The following is a 21,864-nucleotide window of genomic DNA, read 5'->3' as shown; positions in this document are numbered from 1 at the left end:
CCCCCACTCCACCCCCCACTCCCCTCCCCCCACCCTGGCCCCCCGCCCCCTTTCAGAGAAAGGACGATGATTTTACGCGCCCCGCGTTCTATTTTCGCGCGCACAGCGCGCTGCGGTTTGTAAATGAGCAGCGAAATTAGCGGTGAGCGACAGGGCAGGGTTGCTCAACGAGTGGCCGCCTTAGAAGTGCGACTGTTCCCGCAAATAGAAGTTTGTTTGGTTTTACCGGGTGAGAAGGCAGGAGACTGGAGATAAGTCTCATTGGCAGGAGCCACCTGGGTCACCCAAACGACGAAAGCAATCGCATGCAAGCAACTTCCCAACAACGGAGCAGATACGAATCGTAAATAAAAACAACGGCGTTACGCACGAAATCTAACGCAGCGATTTTTTAAAAGAGGGAGCATGCAGAACAATCACCAGGAGGTGGGGGCGCGTCACGGTCAACGGTAAACGTTCAACGAACGCTGAGCGCGGAACGAGTGACGATGCGATCCGCTCGCGCCTCTCGCACTGCTCTCGCTCCCGCTCCCACCCTCTGTGAAAAACGAAATTCTGCCAAGCCCGTCGCTTAATTGTCCTCATTGTTGCACCGTTTGTTGACTTGAGTACCACACATTGACGGTGGGAGTGCGGGGGGGGGGGCTTCATCTCATGCCGCTGCAGGTCCACCCCGACCGCGGTCGCTCGTGCGAGCCGCGTTGGAGAGAAGGCGACTCGCGCCGCCCGCTATCGCCGTGCGCGAGCTGCAAGTGGCCGACTCGCCAATAGGTGGCAGCAGTTTGGGGCGGCCGTCTGGCAAACCGCGCGCGCTATACGGCACCCCCCGTGCATGTGCCGTATTTCAACGGGTAGGTTTCAAGGAGGTTCCAACCGTCCCCCCCAAAACCTTCCAATGAATCCCGCACCATCACACACGCCGCAACGGGGTGACACGCGCCGACGGTTTTGCCGAGCGCGTTCCCAGCGCACGCCATATACACAAACACGCATGCAAACACACACGCACGCCACGCACACACGCACGTCGCTCCTGCACGTCAACTCCAGTCGCGCGCGTTTATTACGCAAACCGCGGGCGGAGTGCCTCGCGCGCTACACACGTTCTCATCTCAACGGTAACAACCGTCGCAATAAATACAATGACGACCTCAGGTGAAATGTTAACCGTGTAAATAATTTCCGCTCCTGTTAGTTTCCACTCTCGCTCCACCCTGCGATGTCCCGTGACTTTCGCCCCTCCAGGTGTACGTGAACTTTGGTCAATGAGTCTCTTTGTAACTCTTTGGATCTCAGAAAATCCATGGAACTCCACGTAAACTTGTATATCTGTTTATCTCTATGTAACTCTATGGATCTCTTTGTAACTCTCTAAATCTCGATCAACACTTCTTGTACAAGCTGCTGCTTTTGATGCTGCTGCTGCTGCTTCTTGTTATTTTGCTGCTTCTGATATTATTGCTGCGACTGTTGATTTTCTTATTTTGCTGTTGCTCCTACTCCCACTGCTGCTGCTACTTAGGCCGCTTCTCCTCCTGCTCCTCCTGCTATCGCAGCTCTCATCCTCACAATCGCACCCACACGGGCGATCAGCAGGACTACGCTAAATGAGCCTCGCACCAAGCTCGAACTCACGGTGATATCAAAGTGAACCTGGCGGGCAAACAAAACGGAAGCCGCGACGGCCGGAGCGCCTGGCGCGCTCGCGCAACGCGGATATCTTTTGGAGAGGGGGGGCAATAAAAACCCCGAAAATCCCAGCGACTGCCGGAGAGGCATTGGTGTCGCGGGAGCGCTTGTGTCCCGCGAGCAGATGGAAAAGCCAGTTTTAAACCTTCCACTACACCCCTCCGCCCCGCGCCCCCCGCGACCCCCCACCCACTCCCACAGCGAGCCACGCGCTTCCTCGTCCTGCCGTCTGCCACATGGCACACGCAGCCGGGATCGGCGCCCCGCGCGCGTTCAAAGTGGGGGGGGGGGGGGAGTGACGGCGAGTTCATCAGTTATCGTTTATTTTTTTCTTAAATAATATTCGCCGTTCGGAATCCGTGACCCGGAATCCGCGTTCACCTGCCATCTATCTGCCTTAACCATCGATCCGATCCATCGAGCTGACCCTCCTTAAGTAAAAAAAAAATCTAAAAATATCAACGCGTGGCCTTTGCCGGCGATCGGTGCAATATTTATATACGAGCCGGTGCACACGTGCCATATCGATAGGCCGGCGAACGCTGATTTATAGCTGATAAGTGATTGATTATTGATTGCTGATGGATGACGATGGCGGAACCATAAGCGTGAATGTGCAGAGGAGCGGTAAAACACTCTGAATTTTTATCTGAATTTGCATTAAAAACAATATATAACGCTCACAAAGACAAAGAACCCTCCCCTTCACAGTATAGCCTTCGATGACTCTTTGGGCAAGTGCTGTAAGCGAGCAGCTATTAAGGCCAGCACGGCGCACGAGTCGAGTGCTATGGCCAGAACCATGCGCTGCAGGCCTTCACCTTCACAGCCGTGATGTTCACTCAGCGTACCTTGTAAGCACTTAAGTCTAAGTTGACCTAGGGGAGGCTCACGAGTTCAGATGTCCGTCACTGACGTTGGGAATCGAACTGAGGGCGCCGTGTTCAGTAGTGCGGTGCGCGACCCACTGCGCTACCGCTCCACACATGCGGCACACGTCTGTGCACATTCACACACACACCGAATCAAACAAAATGGCAGAATGAGCAAATATGAAAACACTGCAGCTACTACCCAGGCAATAACCACTTAAAAAAAAATCAACAAAGAATGCCGCCGAATCGTTTTAAACATACAGCACCGGTATCTCCCAACACAAATAGCTTTTAGAGTTTCCTCCGTGCACACTGTGCATAACACATCACAATTACCAAGTCCGTGCAATTATTAACAATGCAATTTCCATGAACCAGCGATTAGAAAACAAATTAAAGTAATTTTTTTTACAAGCACAAAACAAGTTTTTTTTTTTTGGGTGGGGGGGGGTGAGAGGGTGGGGGTAGCGGTATGTTTCTGTCTTCCTTCGCCCCATTGTCCACCTTCCTTTAACACGAAGTGGATTCCGATTGGCCGGCGACGCCGCGGCGCTATTTAGTCGCACGGCAAAGCCCGGGTTTTTGTAATTTACATGTGGGCGCGTGTGATTAGCGCCGTATACCTTGCAAGCGAGATAAAGCAGCCAATTACAGGCTTGCACCGTCCGGTATAAAGGCGACAATGGAGGCCTGCTCAGGCTCGCTGACCCTCCCTTCCACGAGCGCCCGACCGCCCTGCAGCCCGGAAAGGGCATTTTATTATATTTTTATTTAGCGCAAGACAGTCCCGCGAGCGCGCAAAGATAAGGAATGAAGGAAGCGCGTTTCATGCCAATGCGGTTGTCTCTTCACCGCACCCGCCATCGCCACCGAATTAGCAGCCGTCGGGGAGATGGGGCAGGTGAAACAATTACGGTACGGCAGGGTTTGGAAAGTGACCTCACGGTCCGTGGGTTTGTCCGGAGGCGGGTGGGTGGGTGGGTGTGTGGGGGGGAACTTTTTGGACAGCGACGTTGAAGACCGACGGTACCGCGGCTCGCAGGGGTTCACGGTTCGAATCTGACAGGCCGCCCTGGTTATTACTCCGGCGTGGCATGAACCGCAATGGTACACGGCGCCCGCTTCACGCCATACGCTTGGAGATCGCCTGATGTCCTGAAAAACGAGCGGGGCACCGTTCAGGTCCAAATTTTCCAAAAAATGTATGAAATTGCCTTTTGCCGCGGCGCACGGACAGCTGCCACCGGGGGCGCCCTTTGAATGTCTGAGATGAGACGTGGCACGGCTGGCTCACCACCGCGTGTAACGCGCTGTGAACATGCTCCGGCGACAAGGGGCGCGCTTTAAAAAACAAACGCTTGCTCGTCTTATTTTTAGCGCTCGGCTGAGTGGACCCACAGTGAGTGAGCACTCTCAAGGCTCGGAGGCAGCCTGCTTGAACAGCCGCTTGGACATTTCCAGGAGGATTTGCCAAAGTATGCCATCCTGCCCGAGCGTAGAGCAAGCGGTTGCCTACCCTGTGGTACGCAAACCCCATACCCCCCAAGGAGCACCCGCAATGTCTCCAGGGCCTACGCAAGACAAATCACGCGCTGGCAGATCTCTCCATCGTTTCACGTCCAGCGAACCTCACCATACCCCCCCTGCTGTTGCACGGCGATGATGAGCGACCGAGCCTCTACTCTCCAGCAGAAATTGCCTTTATAACAATTTAAGTGGCAATAATGAATTGCACTTTGTCGTTATTAAGTCATTCATTTGATTGCAGAAAGCAACAACCCCAGTGTGCCTCAAGAAAAAGAGTTCAAGTCCAATGTTTTTCAATCGGCGCCCGTAACCTGCAATGAAACGTCGATCACAAACCCAGGAACTGAATCAAATGTCATTGTGCCAAAAGCTTAAAAGTGTGCAAAGCAGCACGCTGAGAGGCAGTCAGAGGAACACACACGCATCACATTGGCTGTTAAGAAGAGTGAACTAGTCTCTGGGTAGATCATACCACGAGAAGAAACGGTGGCCAGTGGTCGAGATGAACAACAGAAGGGCATTCAACGGAGGGAACGCGCCTCAGAGTAACGCAACCGCAGCAGTGATGGATTGACTGGAGAGGGGTTTCACCCAGCGGTGGATAGACCATGGCTGATATTGGCGTAATGAAAGATTACGATGAAACAACAAAAGTCCCGGCGGACCCACTTCATAGACGAGATAATGAAACGAAAACGGCTCCCATCCGATGAGATAAAAGACGCTGATTTTAATGCGCAATCTCTGCTTTATCGTTTGTGAATGCCGGCGTTGTAAATGACGCACGGACCGAGCACCGGGCGAGAGGGGTGGGGACGACGTCGCCCTGAGGTTGTCGCGCACAGCCACGTCGTAGCCCGGATTCGCCAAACTGCGGAAGTGGCCGACCGGCCAAACGAGACGCGGGGCAAAAAAATAATAAAACAAACTAAAGAACAAACACGACCGACCGTTCACCCGTCCGCACCGCCGCACCGCGCTCCGTCGTCGTCAACAGTGTCTGTCATGCTTATAGGTCACGCGGCGGCGGCGGCGTCGGCAGCAGCAACAACTCCTAAGTGCAGCTGTGGCAGCTCTGGTTGTCACTGCCAAAAGGAGGTAAAGGAGGGGGGGGTGTGGAGTTAAAAAAAAAAATCCGGCATGTTTGAGCGTTTGTTACACGTCTCGATGTATCTCCGTCGCGCTCTATGTTCGGCATGACAGCCTTGTTATTTTGTCTCATTAGGGCCTCCTTAGTTTGCCTCTCCGTGGCAAACCTCGAGCAGAGGGGACGTCGGGCCACGGAGCGCAGGGCTATTTCTTTCTCACATTTAAAAACCTTCCTCCGCCAGCCTCGGCCACCCCCACCCCCACGGCCCCCCGACCCCTCCCCCCATCCCCCCGGCACCCCCCAGCACCCCCAGCTCGAAAGCGGCAGCGAGAACCGCCCTGCTCCGAGGGCCAAATTGACGTTAAATTGTCAGGATGGGCAAACAAGCGGCCGCACGTTCCCCGCTGTCCGACCAATTCAAAAAGCACCTCGGCCCCTGCCCAACAACACAATCAGACCACGAGCCGCATCTGTCACACGCCGCTTGCTCCGCTCGCTTTATTTACCGAGTGAACATCCTCCACGCCGATAAAAAGGAAGAGAAGTATTTTAGCGTTGGCGGAGGCGGCCCGGAAGCAAAGCGGGCTGGCTAAGCTCAACCGGAATACCTCAAATAATTTGTGGTGAAAATGAACCCCATTACGCGGTACCGTTATAGCGGACCTGTCACGTGATAGCGGAAGGGTAACGTGATAACAGACTGGTAACGTGATAGCGATCTTTCTTGGACCCGATGTGAAGAATGGCTCTAAAGCGGCAACTCAAGAGAATGAAGTGATTCTCTTAAAAGTATAAGAAAATATATATTGCAAATAGGATATTTTGAATGTTAGAAAATCAATAATGGGGTGCATAAAACAGTAGCAGCTGCTGTTATAACCATCATGTTCACAATCACAGAGTTTTAAATCACAGTGGTATACAGTTGGGTCGTGGGCGAATGTGCACATTCAATTAAATCATGGGGAATTAATCCGTAATATAACTGTATTTTTAAAATAGGCGACTCTCCAGATAACAGGCCCTTCTTGTTGCACGGAGGATTTGTTAAAGGCTTTCTCTTTTGGCGTTAATGACGAATCTGTTGAGTGTATGTCATTTCGTGATTGTGGACCACTGCCAGTGCAGCAGCAGCAGCAGCGTCACAAAAACATCCAACACAAGTACGACGAGAATTGTCATTGCGCGGCAGCCGACTCAAGCACAGCGGAGTTTCCTCATCGTGTGGGCGGACCTCAGCAGTTTAAACACCTCCCAATGAACGGCGAGCCCCCCAACTGCGAAGAATTCTGCTGCGAACCAAAAAAAAATCCGGCATGAGCAAAGGCGTCGGAAATTCCTGCACGGATGTGTAAATGAGCTACATAGAACGCCGACTACCGATTTGTGTGTGTGTGCGCGCGTGCCGCTTCCGAGCATCGATGGGGCATCGTAGTGCTACGAGGCGGCCCCGCTGTGTGAATGCACGGAGCAGGAGACCGTGGCTCGGACATCGTCTCCGGGTGTGAAGTCAGTCAGAGCGTGCCGGACGCTACTGGTTGTTGTAGCTGGAGGAGGAGTAGGAGGAGGCCGTCACATGGCTCTGTGGCTATGTGGGGGGGGGGGGGGGGGCTGACGTCCACTCACGGAACATCGACATAGATGTGAAGCTAATTATTTAATTATTTAGTTATTTCCCCTGTGTATTTGGTGTTCTGTGTAAAAAGTCACGTGTGAAAGCCTTCGCTAAATAAACAATAATCCCCCAGTGTTTTTTCACACGAATTTTTACTCATTTTTATTTAAACACAAGCGGCCACTAATTGAGTGTAACATTCTACAGCAGGGGTGAAGAAAACATTTCTATTCTCCACCCACCGCTACAATACTTTGTTCTGCCAGTGATCCTAAAAACTCTATTAGTGGCACACATTTACAAATGCCACAGTTTAAACAGGGGATGTTTTTTTCTACCTTCTAGTGAAAGAAATAGGGTAATAAAATAATCATAAATATTGTAAGGCGTTCATTAAGAAGAAAAAACGCGGAATTGAAAGTGAAATTTACATTTTTCATCGAGGAATCTAATTTAGCTAAAGTTAAATTCACAATAAATGTTTCGTAACGTCTTAGCTTTGTATCAAGCTGCTTAAGCGCAGTGACTCCGCGGAGCTGTGCGAACCGAGCGGGCAGCTCCCGTTTATTTGGCGACCGCTGATATCTGAACTTGGCTGGGCAATCTGAGAGTTAAGGTACAAAAAAAAATCACAGCACTTGGGCACAACATCTTAACGGTCAATTTATGGAACGTTAGCAATTTCATTCAAAAATGGACCGCGGCTGTTAACGGGTTCTCCTCTCTCCCTCTCTGGAATTTTATGGCATCTTAGCACGCTCAACTGGAAATCAGAGGGCCTAACTACGCGCCACCGCGTAAAGCAGTTTACGGACGTAAAACTAACGGCGTGTGCGGCGCGCTTTGCCGTGCGGTTGTTTGCGGACTCCCGCGGGGAGCGTCCTGGTAGGACCCGGACACCGCTGGCGCGACCGTGCCACTTGCCAAGCTCCCCCGCGGCCAGCGATCCTCCGTCACGTCCGTCGCGGCCGTCGCAAGCCAAACCCCAATCAGCCGTCACGAAGGAAAATCTGCGGCTCTAAATATTAAGTGATCCCTTGCCAAACGCGAGGGTTAGGTTCCTGAAAACTGCCGCGGTTGGAACTTCAGACCTCGTGGTGAAAACAGGGTTGGGGGGACCGAGATCACGAGCGAACCTACGTCTTGCGGGAGTCCGCGAGAGATCACGGCGGACGCCACGCGGCAGCGCCAATTTTAATTTCACGACTCGCGCATGAAAAAACTAGATGCTCGCGACTGATAAACAGAAGTCAATCCGCGTATACTCGAATGTGGAGGTTGGTAGATTCGTGGTTAGCAAGGGATTATTGTACTTGCTGGCGCAAGGCCCTCCCCCATCAGAGACAGGATCTAGAGAGCCTCTGAAGCTCTTGCCACTCTTCCGGAATGGCGATACATCTTGGACAGTGTGGGAGCACCTCGCACTTTACCCCACCGCACACAACCTGCCGCATTGCTGGGTGGATAGAGGCTGAGTGGGGGGAGGGGGTAATTTAAGGAACCTACCCCCCCCCACTGTTTTAACTCAAGTGACGCGCGGGACAGAATACGAACCGGCGACCTCTCGGATTGCAAAGTCGAGCGAGCGTGCCGCTAACCGACACACCGCGGCAGCCTCCCCGAAGCTTTCACGGCGGCCACACAAACGTCGCGGCAGCCTGCAAAGGGCATCTTGACGAATGAACGCGGGCGGGGCATTAGGAATGAGCGCGCGTACCCGGACGGCTTTAAAACATGTATCTTTACAACCGGCTACAAAATATTATTCCTGAACAACGCCGAGACCGAGATTTATTATCGACCAGGACGTCAGCGTTTTATACTTTGGCCTCCCCTCGATTTCACACCGCGCTTTAAGCACCGAGCACCGCAACTCGGCAGCGCCGCGGCATTTTCAATTCATCGCCGCGAGGACGAGAAAGTAGCCCTGACTCAACGCCGCCAACCCTCTCGCAAGTAGATGCTAATGTTGCCATAGTTACGAATCTATTTCAAATATGGATGAACGGAGCTTTCTGCCATCACACCGTCATCTCCGTGCCACTCTCACCCCCACCCCCCAACCCCTCCCCCACCCCCCGACACGGATTGTCCCCTGCCCGTCGAGATCCAGCAGTGCGCACCGGCGGTGCAGGGAGCATTAATTCCGCGACCGTGCACCTCCGGGGGGGGGGGGGGGGGCGGGAACCAAATTTCACAATTTGAGTGTGAATGAATTGTACATCGATTTTAAACTATTTTAATGGATTCCGAGCTATTACGGCCAATTGCAATTGATTGCACCGGAGCCTCTCTTTGGGTGCGTGCATTTGCTAAGTGTGATTTGAATGAGGCACCCCGATCACTCGTATTACCGCATTTGAAAAGGGGAGAGATATTTCGATAAATTGAGATTTTTTCTGTAGGCGAAATTAAAACATTCCGTTTGCGGTCAAGCAGTGGGGGGGGGTGGGGGGGGTGGGGGGGGGTGTGGTTTTTCTTTTTTATTTCTGGCCACGCGCGAGAGAGCTTGGTGATTTTTCAGTGTTAAGCCTGCTCCCCGGCAATTGGGTGTTAAAGGAAGGGCCCTCGCACACAGATCAATTAACGCACACCTGACCGTTCAATAAGACGCAAAAGGGCAAAGCGTTCGCCTCGAGATGAATCAACTCCCACTGTGAGCACGGACACTGGGATGCACTATTTAGTTTCCCAAACGTTTGATGAAAAAGCGACAATGCGACGCGGTTAATTTCGTTAATTACTTTAATTGCCATTCCGCGCACCAATCGGAAAAAGGGAACGTTCCGTGGAGCATTTTGCGGTCCGGTAGATTTTTTTATTCGTAAAGTTGTGCGTAATTTAAACGTGTTATTTTACGACGGCCCTGTTGTCAGTCTCAACGCCGTTTGACCATACTTCACCACCCAGGGTTCAGCGTGGGATGGCCAAGCGAGGAGGGCCCAACACCGGCGTGAGATACGGCACCGGCCGCCGACGCTAGCCGTGGCCACGAGTCGAACGAGGTCGCTCGGTTCATCACGCAGAATGCACCAACCAATGAAACCTAACCCTCCGGGCACATGTTATTTGGAAAACTTAAAAAAAACACAAACACATTCTGTCTGTATCCGAGTATGACATTCCTTAGTTCTGGCCACAAATACCTGACCTTTTCGTCCACGCTCGAAATAAAAAAATAAAGAATAAAAAAAACCCGACCCCCAAATGCAAGAAAGGAGCGAGCAGGAACGGGAACAAAGGCATCCATCACGGTGCGCAAAACAAGACGGTGTGTGGCGCGGCGCGATCCATCACCTCTCACGTTGCCGAGGAGCGCCGGGCAGTTCTCGCCGAGGAATTTCTCCAGGTCATTCCAGGCCCCCTTAATCTCGGCGTAGCAGCCGACGTAGCGGCCCAAGTCGCGGAACATCTCGCGGAAGCACTCCCTCCACGACGCCACGCCCGCGGGGAGCCTGCGTCGCCGTCGGATTGCAGGGTGCGGGCGAGAGCACAACACATCAGGGCAGCGAATGTTAACCTGCTCCCTGTGACGTACATATGCGTACATCATCGGTTTTGCTCTTGCGGTTGCATTCCGATGGCGTACATGTACGGTAGGTGTGTGACATACGTGTATGTAAGTGCACGTACGTGTACGCCGTCGGAGCAAAACTGCAAGAAAAACTGAAATACAATAACTTTGTGGATACTGAAGCTCCCACAAGGCCATGCGGGAGGGCGTGTGGCACAATTTGGCGCTGGCTATCGTAGAGTGCAGCGGTCTTGTCACTACGGTTCTCTGCGGTGAGAACGTCTTTAAAAAGAACGGCGCTGCTACGTCTCTCTAAATACAATTAACGCCGAACCGCTTGCGTGTTCCGAGAATCAGCGGTGAACGGGGAACACCCACTCCGCAACTTGCAGGCGTCTCGGGAAGGGAAAGGGTTAATCCGGTCGGTGCGTTTAAAGTCTTGATTCGTAATTGATTTTTGGTTTGGTGCCACGTTAACGATCTGTAAAATGTTTAGCGGCACGACCCTTCCCACCGACGCGACACAACCGAACAAACCGAGCTGTGGCCTGGGCAGACGCGCCGATCGGCACAAAAAAAAAACCGTGGTTTTGTTACGAAAAGCAAGCTGAAACGTTGGCGATTTCATGCGGAATTTCGCCGGAGGTCAAGGCCGACATCGGGCGAGGTTCTTGGTAAAAGAGCACCAAATTAAATTGTCTCGACCGAATTTTGTTTCCGATTGCTGAAATCCGGTCGTGAGAATTGTCCTCCGAGTTACCGGCAAGCTGAGATGGCGATAATCGGTGCGTTAAAACGTTTCGTTGAGCGGCTGGTTAGGGGGGGGTTACAAAACCATAAATTTGGCCAGATCGTGACGTCGCCTAATCCAGTAATGTCGTCTCAGGCCACCTGAGCACATTTTAATTCTTCGTGGTCTTAAGTCTACACGTCGGCAACCTGCGGAATTTTAGTCGACTCTTATTCCATTGATTTCATTTAGCGATCAAAATATTAGCAAAAATTTAATCTGCAAAGACTTGTGGTAGATTAGACGACAACAAAATAAACAACAATTATGGGGGGAAGAGGGGGGGTTAAACAATAATTCTTCATGTATATTTAATTTATAGTCATTTATTATGCATTTAATATGTAAAATGACATTTAATATTACAGAATGAGAAAGTGATCCGAGTCCGATTCCTGGACACCACGGCCAGCATGGTGAGGAATGGATGAAAAAAATACCCCTGAAAAGCCTTCATCCACTGGCTGATTGAGAATGGTTGAGAGGGTGATTTTATGCTAATTTACGATAACTTCATTTGTACAAAATCTATTTCATTTGCCGAAATGATTTGTCCTCCTGCCAAGATTTGTTATCCGGGCGAGCCACCGAGTCTGTAACCGGGAAAAAAGAAAAAAAATTGGCTGTAATTTATTTATATTTTAAACCAGGTGAAGCCCACTGAGCTACGAGCTTTTTTTTTTCAGAGGCGACCTGGCCACACACGATAGCTCATCGAAGTGGCTGATATCATCGTCACCTGCGGGAATTTATATTACCGTTCAAAATAATCTAAATACATGCTTACAAACGTGCGAGGGGGGGTGCGAAACCGGAGGAATCTGGAAAAAAAATTCACGACCACCACGGGGAGAGAGAGAGGGAGGGAGGGAGAGAACGCGTCTGCTCCAAATACATGCCAGGCATTGTCAGGGTTCGGGATCGAACCCACGACCTCCTGCGTACCAGGCGCGGGAGAAAAGCGTTGCTTGGATTTTTTTGTTCACGTATATAAATGAAAAAAATCCGGCGACCATTTGCCCAACTGACCCGGTGTTAAACGCCGATGTTAATCACGTATGAACCTCAGAATTGCGAGTGGGTTATTACGAATTATTGCGCAGGACTTGCGCTTTGATGAACATTTTATGAATTAAGCAAAGCAGAGCCCACACAAGGGGTCCCTCGCATAAAAATATATTATTATTATTCCAAGCCTCGTTTATAGTCGGGAGGGGGAAGATTTAAAAACCCCCACGGAGCCGTGTGAGAATACGAGCAAAGTCTTCGGCTGCCAAGCCGAGTGAGCATCACCGGCTACGGCAAAGTGTCGGCCCCGTGTCACTTGTGAACCGGGCCAAACGCTTATCCTAATGAATAAATAATCGGCCCGTTGCTACCAAGGGAGGGAGATCAGTGCTACACTGTACAGCGTACGTTCACAATCTGCGGGGTGAGAACGCGCACAACTAAAAAACACGCGTACAGCCCCTCGTGCTCAATCCGCAGCTGGATAAGGGCGGCCCCCCCACCCCCCTACGGCGTCGTGCGGGTGGCGGTAAGGTTGTGACCATACTTCACCACGCTGGCGAGCGAAGGTGGGGAAAGGAAAGAACATTGCAAGTTGCTGCGCTGCCCTCTATCATTCACGACATCCACAACACCTGGCTTGCGCGCACAGTGGTCGCCCAGAGGAGCGCGACCCAGGCCCAGCCCCTGCTTGGCTTCCAAAGTCGGGATGATAAAAATATGTTCGTCTTGTAACGCAATGCCGCGAGGCATTTGCTCGCTCTCGAAGAAAGAAAATTACTCGGAGGCGTGCGGGAAAAAAAGCCAATTTCCCACCAAGGTGCATCGCCCAATTTTCATCTGGGAGGATACTGGATCACCCGGAGATAACCCACCCAGATGTAACAGATGGAGTTGACCATTCGCTGTACTTCCATCTCCTGTCGCACCATGGTATGGCATCTCGTTAATGCCCACGGGGGGTCTGAGATCTGTGTGCGTGATCCACCAACCCACGCTGCTGCCTCCACAGCGCCGGAGTGCAGGCAGCTACGTGCAGCGGAGCCACCACGATCTAGGATCAGGCGCAAACGATGGCCTGGCGTGTGTGTGGTCATACGAGGGGAGCGGTAGTGTAGCGGTTAGCGCGCTGCGCTATGAACCCGGCGACCCGAGTTCGATTCCCGCTCACGGCCAACACCAGTGACGATTATCTGAACCGGTCCAGTGCCTCCCCTAGGTCGACTCAGCCTCGAATGAGTACCTGGTGCGGTGTGTAAACATCACCACGAGAGAGACAAAGGCGGTCGGGCGTGGTGCTGGCCACCCACCCCCTCGTGTGCCGTTGCGGCCTTCATAGGTGCTCGCTAACAGCACTTGCCCCTACAGTCTGTTAAGGCTATACGGGGGATCTTTGTCTTTTGTGGTCATACGAGCGTGATGCTTTATATACGTGGGTTCTGGCTGGGAGCGCTGATTATTTTACAACATCAAAAACACTCCCGGAAAAGGAAATGGTCATATATGCTCACGTAGGATCGATCAAATCCATCTAAACTTCATTTCTTTAACGGCGCCTTTCTTAAACCAAGGCACCCAAACGTAAATTATCATTCTCCAATAAAACCTTTCAAACCATGCAATAATAATGATCAGGTTAATCGAAACAGTAACTTTGGAGACACTGTTCATCCTCGTCTATATGTGCCAGGCTGAACATGGAATGGTTTCAGTAATGTGTCCAATCTTGCCAAATCTGGGAAGCTAAGCAGAGTTGAGTCTGGATTTTGCTTGGATGGCGGTGACTCCCATGCCCACCAGGCTGCCACGGGTGACTCGAAGGCTCTTGCTACGTCACGGTCATCTGCAGACAAATCCCTCGATTCTACGCTCCCACGTCCGTGGCTCGTCACTTTGAGTGACCCGCCCTGCGCTGACCAGCGTGGTGAAGTATGGTGAAACAACGGCCAGGACCCACGCAGTGCGGGGGAGGGGCCCACATGCAGCAGTGGATCGGCAAAAGAGGCTCATACTATACATGCTAATGTGCAAATAATTCACGACATGACCGCATGTTTCGAGTTCTGTTAGATAAAACCTGCACAAAAGACTGTAATTTCACATGTGTATGCACGGTGTTCAGGTCTTATTGATTACGTGAAATTGCTGAATAATTGCGAAGCGGTATTGGGTCTTTGTGAACGTGACGATAATAAGTAAACAAACAGACACGAGTTATTATTATTACGACGATAACAATATTTATATAACATTTCCGAATTAAATTCACACCGCTCTTTCCCCAAATACATTTGCAAAAACACTGGCTTACTAACGCAAAAACACTGGCTTACTAACGCAAAAACACTGGCTTACTCACGGGGAAAAAATTACCGTAAAAAAATACATGGGCCTGCTCCGGCAAATACAGGACGCTGCCTGAAACACGGGCTCAGAATTTTGTTATGAACGCGACGAGAGTATAGGCGCTTTTGATGCTGCGATGGAAGCACGACGATGCCGAGACTAGGATGCAGCACCAGAAAGATTATGAACAAAGAAGTTTTAAAAACCACGGGATTGCAAGAGAACGACGCTGGATTGAGTGGGACAGAGGAATGTGGGATGCACTGTGGAACACGCCGTGTTAAAATCCTCCTACTGCCATGCCGCACTCCTTGGGAACAATGGAAGTTAGCTAGGGGACAAGAGGAAAACAAAGACTGACGTGGTGGTGGTGGTGATGGTGATATCAAGCAGTGGGGCCAGCTCAGTGAACGTCGTGTGCAGCAAGGAAGCGCTGGTGTACGTGACAGTCGACCTTCGAAAAAATCCAGAGTTGACACCGGTGGAGAAAAAATACCATCACAGACTCCCTTCTGTTTCACCAGCGACACGGCAAGCAGTGCCTGGACAGGTGGCTCAGCGGCAGAGCGAGAGGTTCGCAATCCGAAGGTCGCGAGTTCAAATCCCGCTTGGGGGTCGACTCAGCCTATCAGTTGATAATCGAGTACCGCTTTGTGGGAAAGCCAACAGCGGTAGTAATATGGATAGACTCGCCACCGTCATAGGAATGTGGAATTTCTACAACTAGCTCTGCAGGGCTGTGAACAAGAGATGAGCACCAGCGCCTCAATGTTCCTTTGAGAAGGCAATCACTTTGCCTTCTCGCTGAGCAACTGTTTAAGCAGGCAACCCTCTGAACCAGTTTTGACTTTCTGGGTCTCGCCAGCAGTCAGGCCTGTTAAACAATCCCTGCTGGGTTGTCAGGCACCTTCGTCTTTAGGATGGGGGCCTATAACATTCAGCGTAAAACCGAAAGATGGTAAAGTGGGGAGACCCAGTTGCCGTTTGGATATCGCTTGCCACTGGTGTTAGCCGTGGCCGGGAATCGAACTCGGATCGCCTGGCTCATAGGGCAGTCTGCTTTCGCCACACATTCCATTCTATTCTTGCGCACGATGGTAATACGTTCTGGAGCTAAACGCTAATGTTGAGGTCTGCTGGCCACGACGGGAGGGATTCAGGAGAGAGCTCGGATAGTCTTGCTGTTGCTCCATTGAAGAAGTGCAGAATGCTCCCGCTTTATACGTAATCAGTATGAATAAATGTACATATTCATAAAGACTCATGAAGCAGTGTTTTTTTTCTTGACATTGATGATCCAATAACGGTGCACCCTCCCCCATTACAGGTCGCTGGGTGGGTAACTACGCATTGTTAAAGTAAGAAGAAAAAGAAGCGCTTTTACTACCTTGTTATAAAGTGAGATCTTTCCAGCTCCGATTACGATCAAGGATCATCGTTCACAGAGCTAAGCCCACGCCCCCCCCCCATACTCCACATCTTAGCGTCTCGGAAAATCTCTACGAAAATCAATGTAATGCAAAGGTTGGGGGAAATCGATAGCAAATTCACTGACTTTAAAAACAAACAGCGCAATGAACTTAACAACGTATGACAAGCTCAAACCCTAACAAACAACCCGGCTGAATAATTAGCATGAGTCTGTGTGGTTGATTTATCTTTAGGGATTTGTTTTCCCTTACATTGCATCAGATTTTTTTTATATTTTAATAATTCTGTAATATTGCTTTTGCAAAAACTAAAGGGAGATAAATAAGTCACCCCTGAAACCCATGCAAAGCTCTCGGATTCTTTACAAGCTGCCCCCTTTCCCACAAATACACAGGTCCCCCGTGTAGCCCACACAAGCTACCGAGGCAAGAGCTGTTAAGCGATCACCTATGAAGGCGGACACGGCGCCCGAGATGGTTTGGCCAGCACCACTCCCAGGCCGCCTTTGTCCCGCCGAGTGCTACCGTTTACTACACACCGCACCAGGTATTCATTAAGGCAGAGTCAACCTAGGTGATAATTACATGAACAAAGGAATGGTATCAGAGAATCACCACCGATGTTAACCGAGGCCGGGAATGGAACTCGGGCTGCCGGGTTTGTAGCGTGGTACGCTAACCGCTGTATACCGCTCGCTACTTTCCCACACGTGCGCACACACACACAGGGGTTGATTAAAGCAATTATTAAAAAACAAGCACACCGTTTGTGTTAACGCAACCGTGGTTTATCACTCGGAGAGAGTTGTGGACATTTGCAACGGGCTAATGATTGCACGGTCGTCGATCTCTCAGATTTACGACTCTGATTAACTTTAATGAGCACTAGGGTCTGGCGGTTATTTTAAATCCGAGGCTAAAATCCACCTTCCGTTTTGATGGTGGCAGCAACAACAAAAAACTGAACACAGCTCTGTGGGGCCACTTAATTATAATATCGCCGCCTCTGCCGAATGTGGCATTTATGAAGTTAATTATCACGTTCATTGTGATATCAAGAGAAAAAAAAAAGATTTGTCCAGGCATCTAATATGTCTTTGTGCACGTATTAAAGCTGTCCTCGGGGCCAAATGCTCCGACTCCTACACAAATGTCACATGCCAAATGTTTTGGTTTTCATTAAACTTGAGAAGGTGGCAAGCTCCTCCTCCTCCTCCTCAATATTATGAAATATTTATACCCCGCACGCGAAGTCACGTAGGTGTGCAGCATGTTAAAATGACAAAGCCTATAATTGCACAGTCAATATTTTCTCGAAATTAATTCGCAGGTAAACTTTGGGTGCGAATGAGGGCTATTTGAATAAAAGACACACACTATAAAAAGACCCCGGGTGTATAGGTCTCAAAAGATTGTAGGAGCATGTCCTGTTAGCGGAGTAGCACCTCTCTCGTGTGCCGGTACAGCGCACGAATGGGTGGCCAACAACACGCCCGGCCGCCTTTGTCTCTCCAGTGTTGATATTTACACACTGCACCAGGAAGTCATTGAAGTGGACCTAGGGGAGGCCCAGTTTAAATGTTTGCCACTGTTGTTGGTCGTGAGAGGGAATCTAACTCGGGTAGACATAAGCGTGGTGGGGTTTAATAAACTTGGACTATTGCTTGAACCGCCACGCATTCAGGGTCCTGGGTGCGATCACTCCACGGCAAGCATCGCTTTTGTATATTTAACTTGCGGGGAAAAAAAAAAAACACTCGCTCGCGAAAAGAGTGCACGTTCAAGCCAAAACCTCTCCGAGCGTGCCGCACACAACAGACTCTCGGCGATACCGACGGGACATGAGCGAGCGGCCGCACGGTCGAGGGGGGGACGGGTAGGGGCCGGTGGGGAGGGCGGGTGGTGGAGGGGGGGTAGTGCCAGTTGGCGGCTCACCGTCGCACGAGCCAGTAGCGGCGACACTGCGCCTTCCACAGTGCGTCGTGTTCCACCAGTTGCCGCAGCCGCCTGCACACCATGCCGCAGCTGAGACGCACAAACGACACGGCCACGGGGGGGGGGGGGGGGGGGTTGCGGGGGTTAACGGAGATAACGACGCTAACGTTACAGACAATTAAAGATAATAGCGACGCGCCCGCCCCGCCCCCCTCCCCGACATTTTGGGGCAGTGCTCGTTTTGCCAAAGCGTCGGTGCGCTTGGCAGCCCGCTAATTGTCTAACGGTACCGCGGGGGGGGGAGTGGAGGGGGGGGATCCGTCGTTGTTCGAGCCAGGATAAGCGGAGGCGGTCGGATGAGCGGCTCGCAAACTACCGGCCACGCCACCAAGAAGACAGCCACCCACCCCACCTCCCACCGGCCAGCCGGCAACGGGGTCGTTGATAATTGCCGTAATTTTCACTTGTGGGGCCGAGAGCGGGTGGCGTGGAACGGGGAGGTCGCCCGTAATTCACAACGTGTCACGTGCCGCGTTTATAAAGGGAGATAAAACGGTGACACCGTGACACGCAATTTTGTCATATTTTACGGAGACGACCATCGCATGAAGTGGGATCGATGAGCCGCGAGATTAGTCTTCGTAAGGATGTGACAACTATCGCGATGCACTTTGCTCGTGACTACAATCGGATTTCTAAAAAAAAATACAACTCAATTTTACCAGTTCACTTTTCCAAAATGCAATTAGTGGCACAATTAATGTACAAAAAAATTTAGGAAAAAATATATTAAACAAATTTCATTTTATACACATATACACACATAGTCATTGTCTGAGGTTTTTGCTCTCACACACTGCCATTGCTCCCTTCCTTCTGCCAGATATTACTCCATGCAATGAAAAACGACATACAATATAATGGGAATGCTGTGAGATATTAACTAAAATAGAAGATGATACCAAATGGAAATTCATGCAGCGCACCATAAAAGTAAGTTACCTCGCAAAATTTTTTAAATGCCAGGTGGTTTTATTATCACCTAAAAAAAACTTCTCAATAAGGCTGCGGTTGGAGGCTATTATTCCTGTGTCAGCAATAGTTACAGAAGAGATTAATTAGTTTTCAATTACAATGTTACAACTTCAACGACCAGGCCCGCATGTACGCGCCTGAACTTTATTTCTAAGTGGGTAGAGAACTCGCAAAGATGAAAGTCTCTTTGAGCACGGGAAATGCAAAATGGTGCAAGAAGCATACGGTTACCAATATCTCGGTGGGGAAAAAACGAGCGCTAAAATTTCAGATGTGAAAAAAATGTCCCCAAGTTTGAGTGTTGAGTTTTTTTTAATTTGTTAAATTGATGATGGTCCCGTGTAGCCAGCTGCTTGGCTGTTTTACACAGGAGATCTAAAATAGACGCTAGAAAAAACAAACATATGATACAAAGAAACGTAATTTCAGCTTTATATTGCTGCACGAAACTTTCAAACCCTTTTTCTGTTCAATGTTTATATAACTTAAATTCTAATATCGTATGATCAGTGTAAACAAATATCTGCACAAGCCGCCTCGTGCCACAGGGAATGTATTACTGAACATTGATGAATGTTTGTGAAAAATGTATATTTCCAATGCGACACAGTTCTTTTTTAATGGATTGCTATTCGCTTCAGTACTGTCCTTTAGTTTCTTTAGCTTTAGTCATTTTGATCACCCCGGGGTCACTATTGCAAACGAGACCCATCCTGGATCTCTCGTTTTCTCACTTGGTGAAAATAAACTTGACTTGACGGGACCAGATACAGATTTGGTACAGGTGAAATGCGTCAATGTAGTCTCCAGGTTATAAGACGCTCCAACAGAGAAAGATGCAATCCCAAAACCTGGGGCGAGTGTCAATCATGTTCGACAGGCCTGGTCGCGCACGCTAATCTTCGGTCCTATGTTGGTAGTGGGAGTAATGTGAATTCCTTACAATGTTTGAAGCTCAACGGGTGTTGACGTGTAAAGAATAGCGCATGTGGCAGAGGTAAATTGACGTGCGCTGTTAAATATTCATGTGAACTTATATCGCCCAACACTACACTTTTACTTCCAATCAGCTTTGTTTTGCACATCTCCTTACACTTACCAAAAAGAAATTGCTATTTTTTATCTCAAAAAGTAGTTTAAAATGCATTAGAAATTAAAGGAAAACGTACCATAACGTGTGCCGCATTGCTTTTGATTTATATTTTTAATACAATTTTTTAAATGCGAAAAACACATTGGCAGGCTTATGAATACGTAAACAGAAGGGCCATATGCTACACCAACTGGGGCCAGGTCTACGATACCAAAAATAAATCGGGCCTGGTACAAAGTGCCGCTCATCGCGATGACGCATACATTTTTGTCTGGCAACGTAAAACGTTTTCTCTTAAATTAAGCGTGCGGAAATTAACAGGCGGCGTGAATGTGCACTTGTTAATTGCAACTTCAAATTAAAGTCGAACGTTTCCTTGCGCCCGTAGATGCAGACAAAACTTATTTGTTTAATGCTAAACAGCTGAGGTGGGAGCATTGGCACTGTGGTTTGCTCGTGCCGATTCTGACACTAACCTTATTATAAACGATGCCTATGCAATCAGCGGCAAGTCTGTTTATTGCCGATGAGACACCGTCATTTCGAAACCGGTCCAGAGTTTGCTTGTATCTGAACAAACGCTGCTGAAATGTTATACTCCCATGAAGCAAGTGCGCCCGATAGGATGCGTAAGAAATGCTTTTCTTTTTTGTTGTGGAGAGACGGATTTGTGAAGGACAGTTGTCTGCCAAATTATTGTATTTATATTCTCCCCAAAACCAATGGTTACATTATGTAACACAATTTTTGTTCCTGGGTAATAAGCGTTATTTCGTTCTTGCATTATTGCTTATGCCTAAAAAGTAAAGAAAATGGCTATTATGCCCCACAAACTTTGCTTTTGTGACCAGGGCAGTGATATTTTGCAATGTACCTATTTTCAATGAGAAAAAAGGAGAATTTGTTAATTTTCGTTCACATAAAGGCAGAAAAACAACAACATATGAATACAAATAAACAGGTATTTAGGTAGAAGTAATACAAAAATGACTACAAAAGGTTTAGAAGTGAGTAGTTTTTTGAGATTTACGACTATACCGTAAATCAATTTCACGAATCAGCCCCCATCATGTTCTAGTTATACTGTCCTTGGTAGCGGCATTCAAAGTCCAGTATATCCTGGTGGAAGCGCTCGCATTGCTCCTCCGAGTACGCTCCCATGTTCTCCTTGAATTGATCAAAATGGGCAACAAGGATATGGACTTTGAGGGGCATCCTACAGCCAATTGTGCCGTAGTTCTTCACCAGAGTCTCAACCAGCTCCACAAAGTTTCGTGATTGCCCAGGAAGCCATGAACCACTGCGACAAAGCTGTCCCAAGCCGTTTTCTCCTTACAAGTGAGTTTCTTGGGGAATTCATTGCACTCCAGGATCTTCTTTATCTGTAGTCCGACGAAGACACCGGCTTTGACCTTTGCCTCAGACAGCTTAGGGAAGCCTTGAACGTACTCGACTCCTTATCTACAGATCTGACAAATTGTTTCATAAGGCCCAATTTGATGTGCAGTGGTGGCATCAGCACCTTCCGGGGGTCCACCAGTGGCTCCCAATTGACGTTGTTCCTCCCCACAGAGAACTCGGTCCACTGTGGCCAGTCCCGCCTGTGGTAATGCGCCTTGGTGTCCCTGCTGTTCCAAGGACAAAGATAGCAGGGAAACTTGGTAAAACCACCTTGGAGACCCATCAGGAATTCCACCATTTTGAAGTCTCCGATGACCTCCCAGCCGTACTCATCAAACTTCAAGGCATCCAGCAAGGTCTTGATGCTGTTGTAATCCTCTTTGAGGTGCACCGAGTGAGCCAGGGGAAGAGATGGGTACTTGTTACCATTATGGAGCAGCACGGCTTTGAGGCTCCTGGATGAGCTGTCAATGAATAGGCGCCACTCATTCTGGTTACAGGCAATTCCGATTGCCT

At 49.6% G+C, this 21,864-nt stretch overlaps 1 protein-coding gene across 3 annotated transcripts in view; it reads right to left on the bottom strand.

The window, feature by feature from the left end:
• The window catches only part of FBXO3 (F-box protein 3), a 121,504-nt gene that overhangs the window by 96,726 nt on the left and 2,914 nt on the right, over positions 1-21,864 (bottom strand). For all 3 annotated transcript variants that reach the window (XM_078601660.1, XM_078601658.1, XM_078601659.1), the window contains exons 2-3: positions 17,820-17,909; positions 10,094-10,251 (exon numbers count right to left, since the gene is read on the bottom strand). In XM_078601660.1, the coding sequence (XP_078457786.1) occupies positions 10,094-10,251; positions 17,820-17,909 (248 nt within the window). The remainder of the gene's footprint in view (positions 1-10,093; positions 10,252-17,819; positions 17,910-21,864) is intronic.

The sequence above is a fragment of the Lampetra planeri genome, chromosome 16, assembly GCF_965212315.1.
Source record: "Lampetra planeri chromosome 16, kcLamPlan1.2.h2, whole genome shotgun sequence".
Lineage (NCBI taxonomy): Eukaryota > Metazoa > Chordata > Hyperoartia > Petromyzontiformes > Petromyzontidae > Lampetra > Lampetra planeri.
Note: the sequence above shows the minus strand (reverse complement) of the source record. Positions and strands in the feature narration are given on the sequence as shown.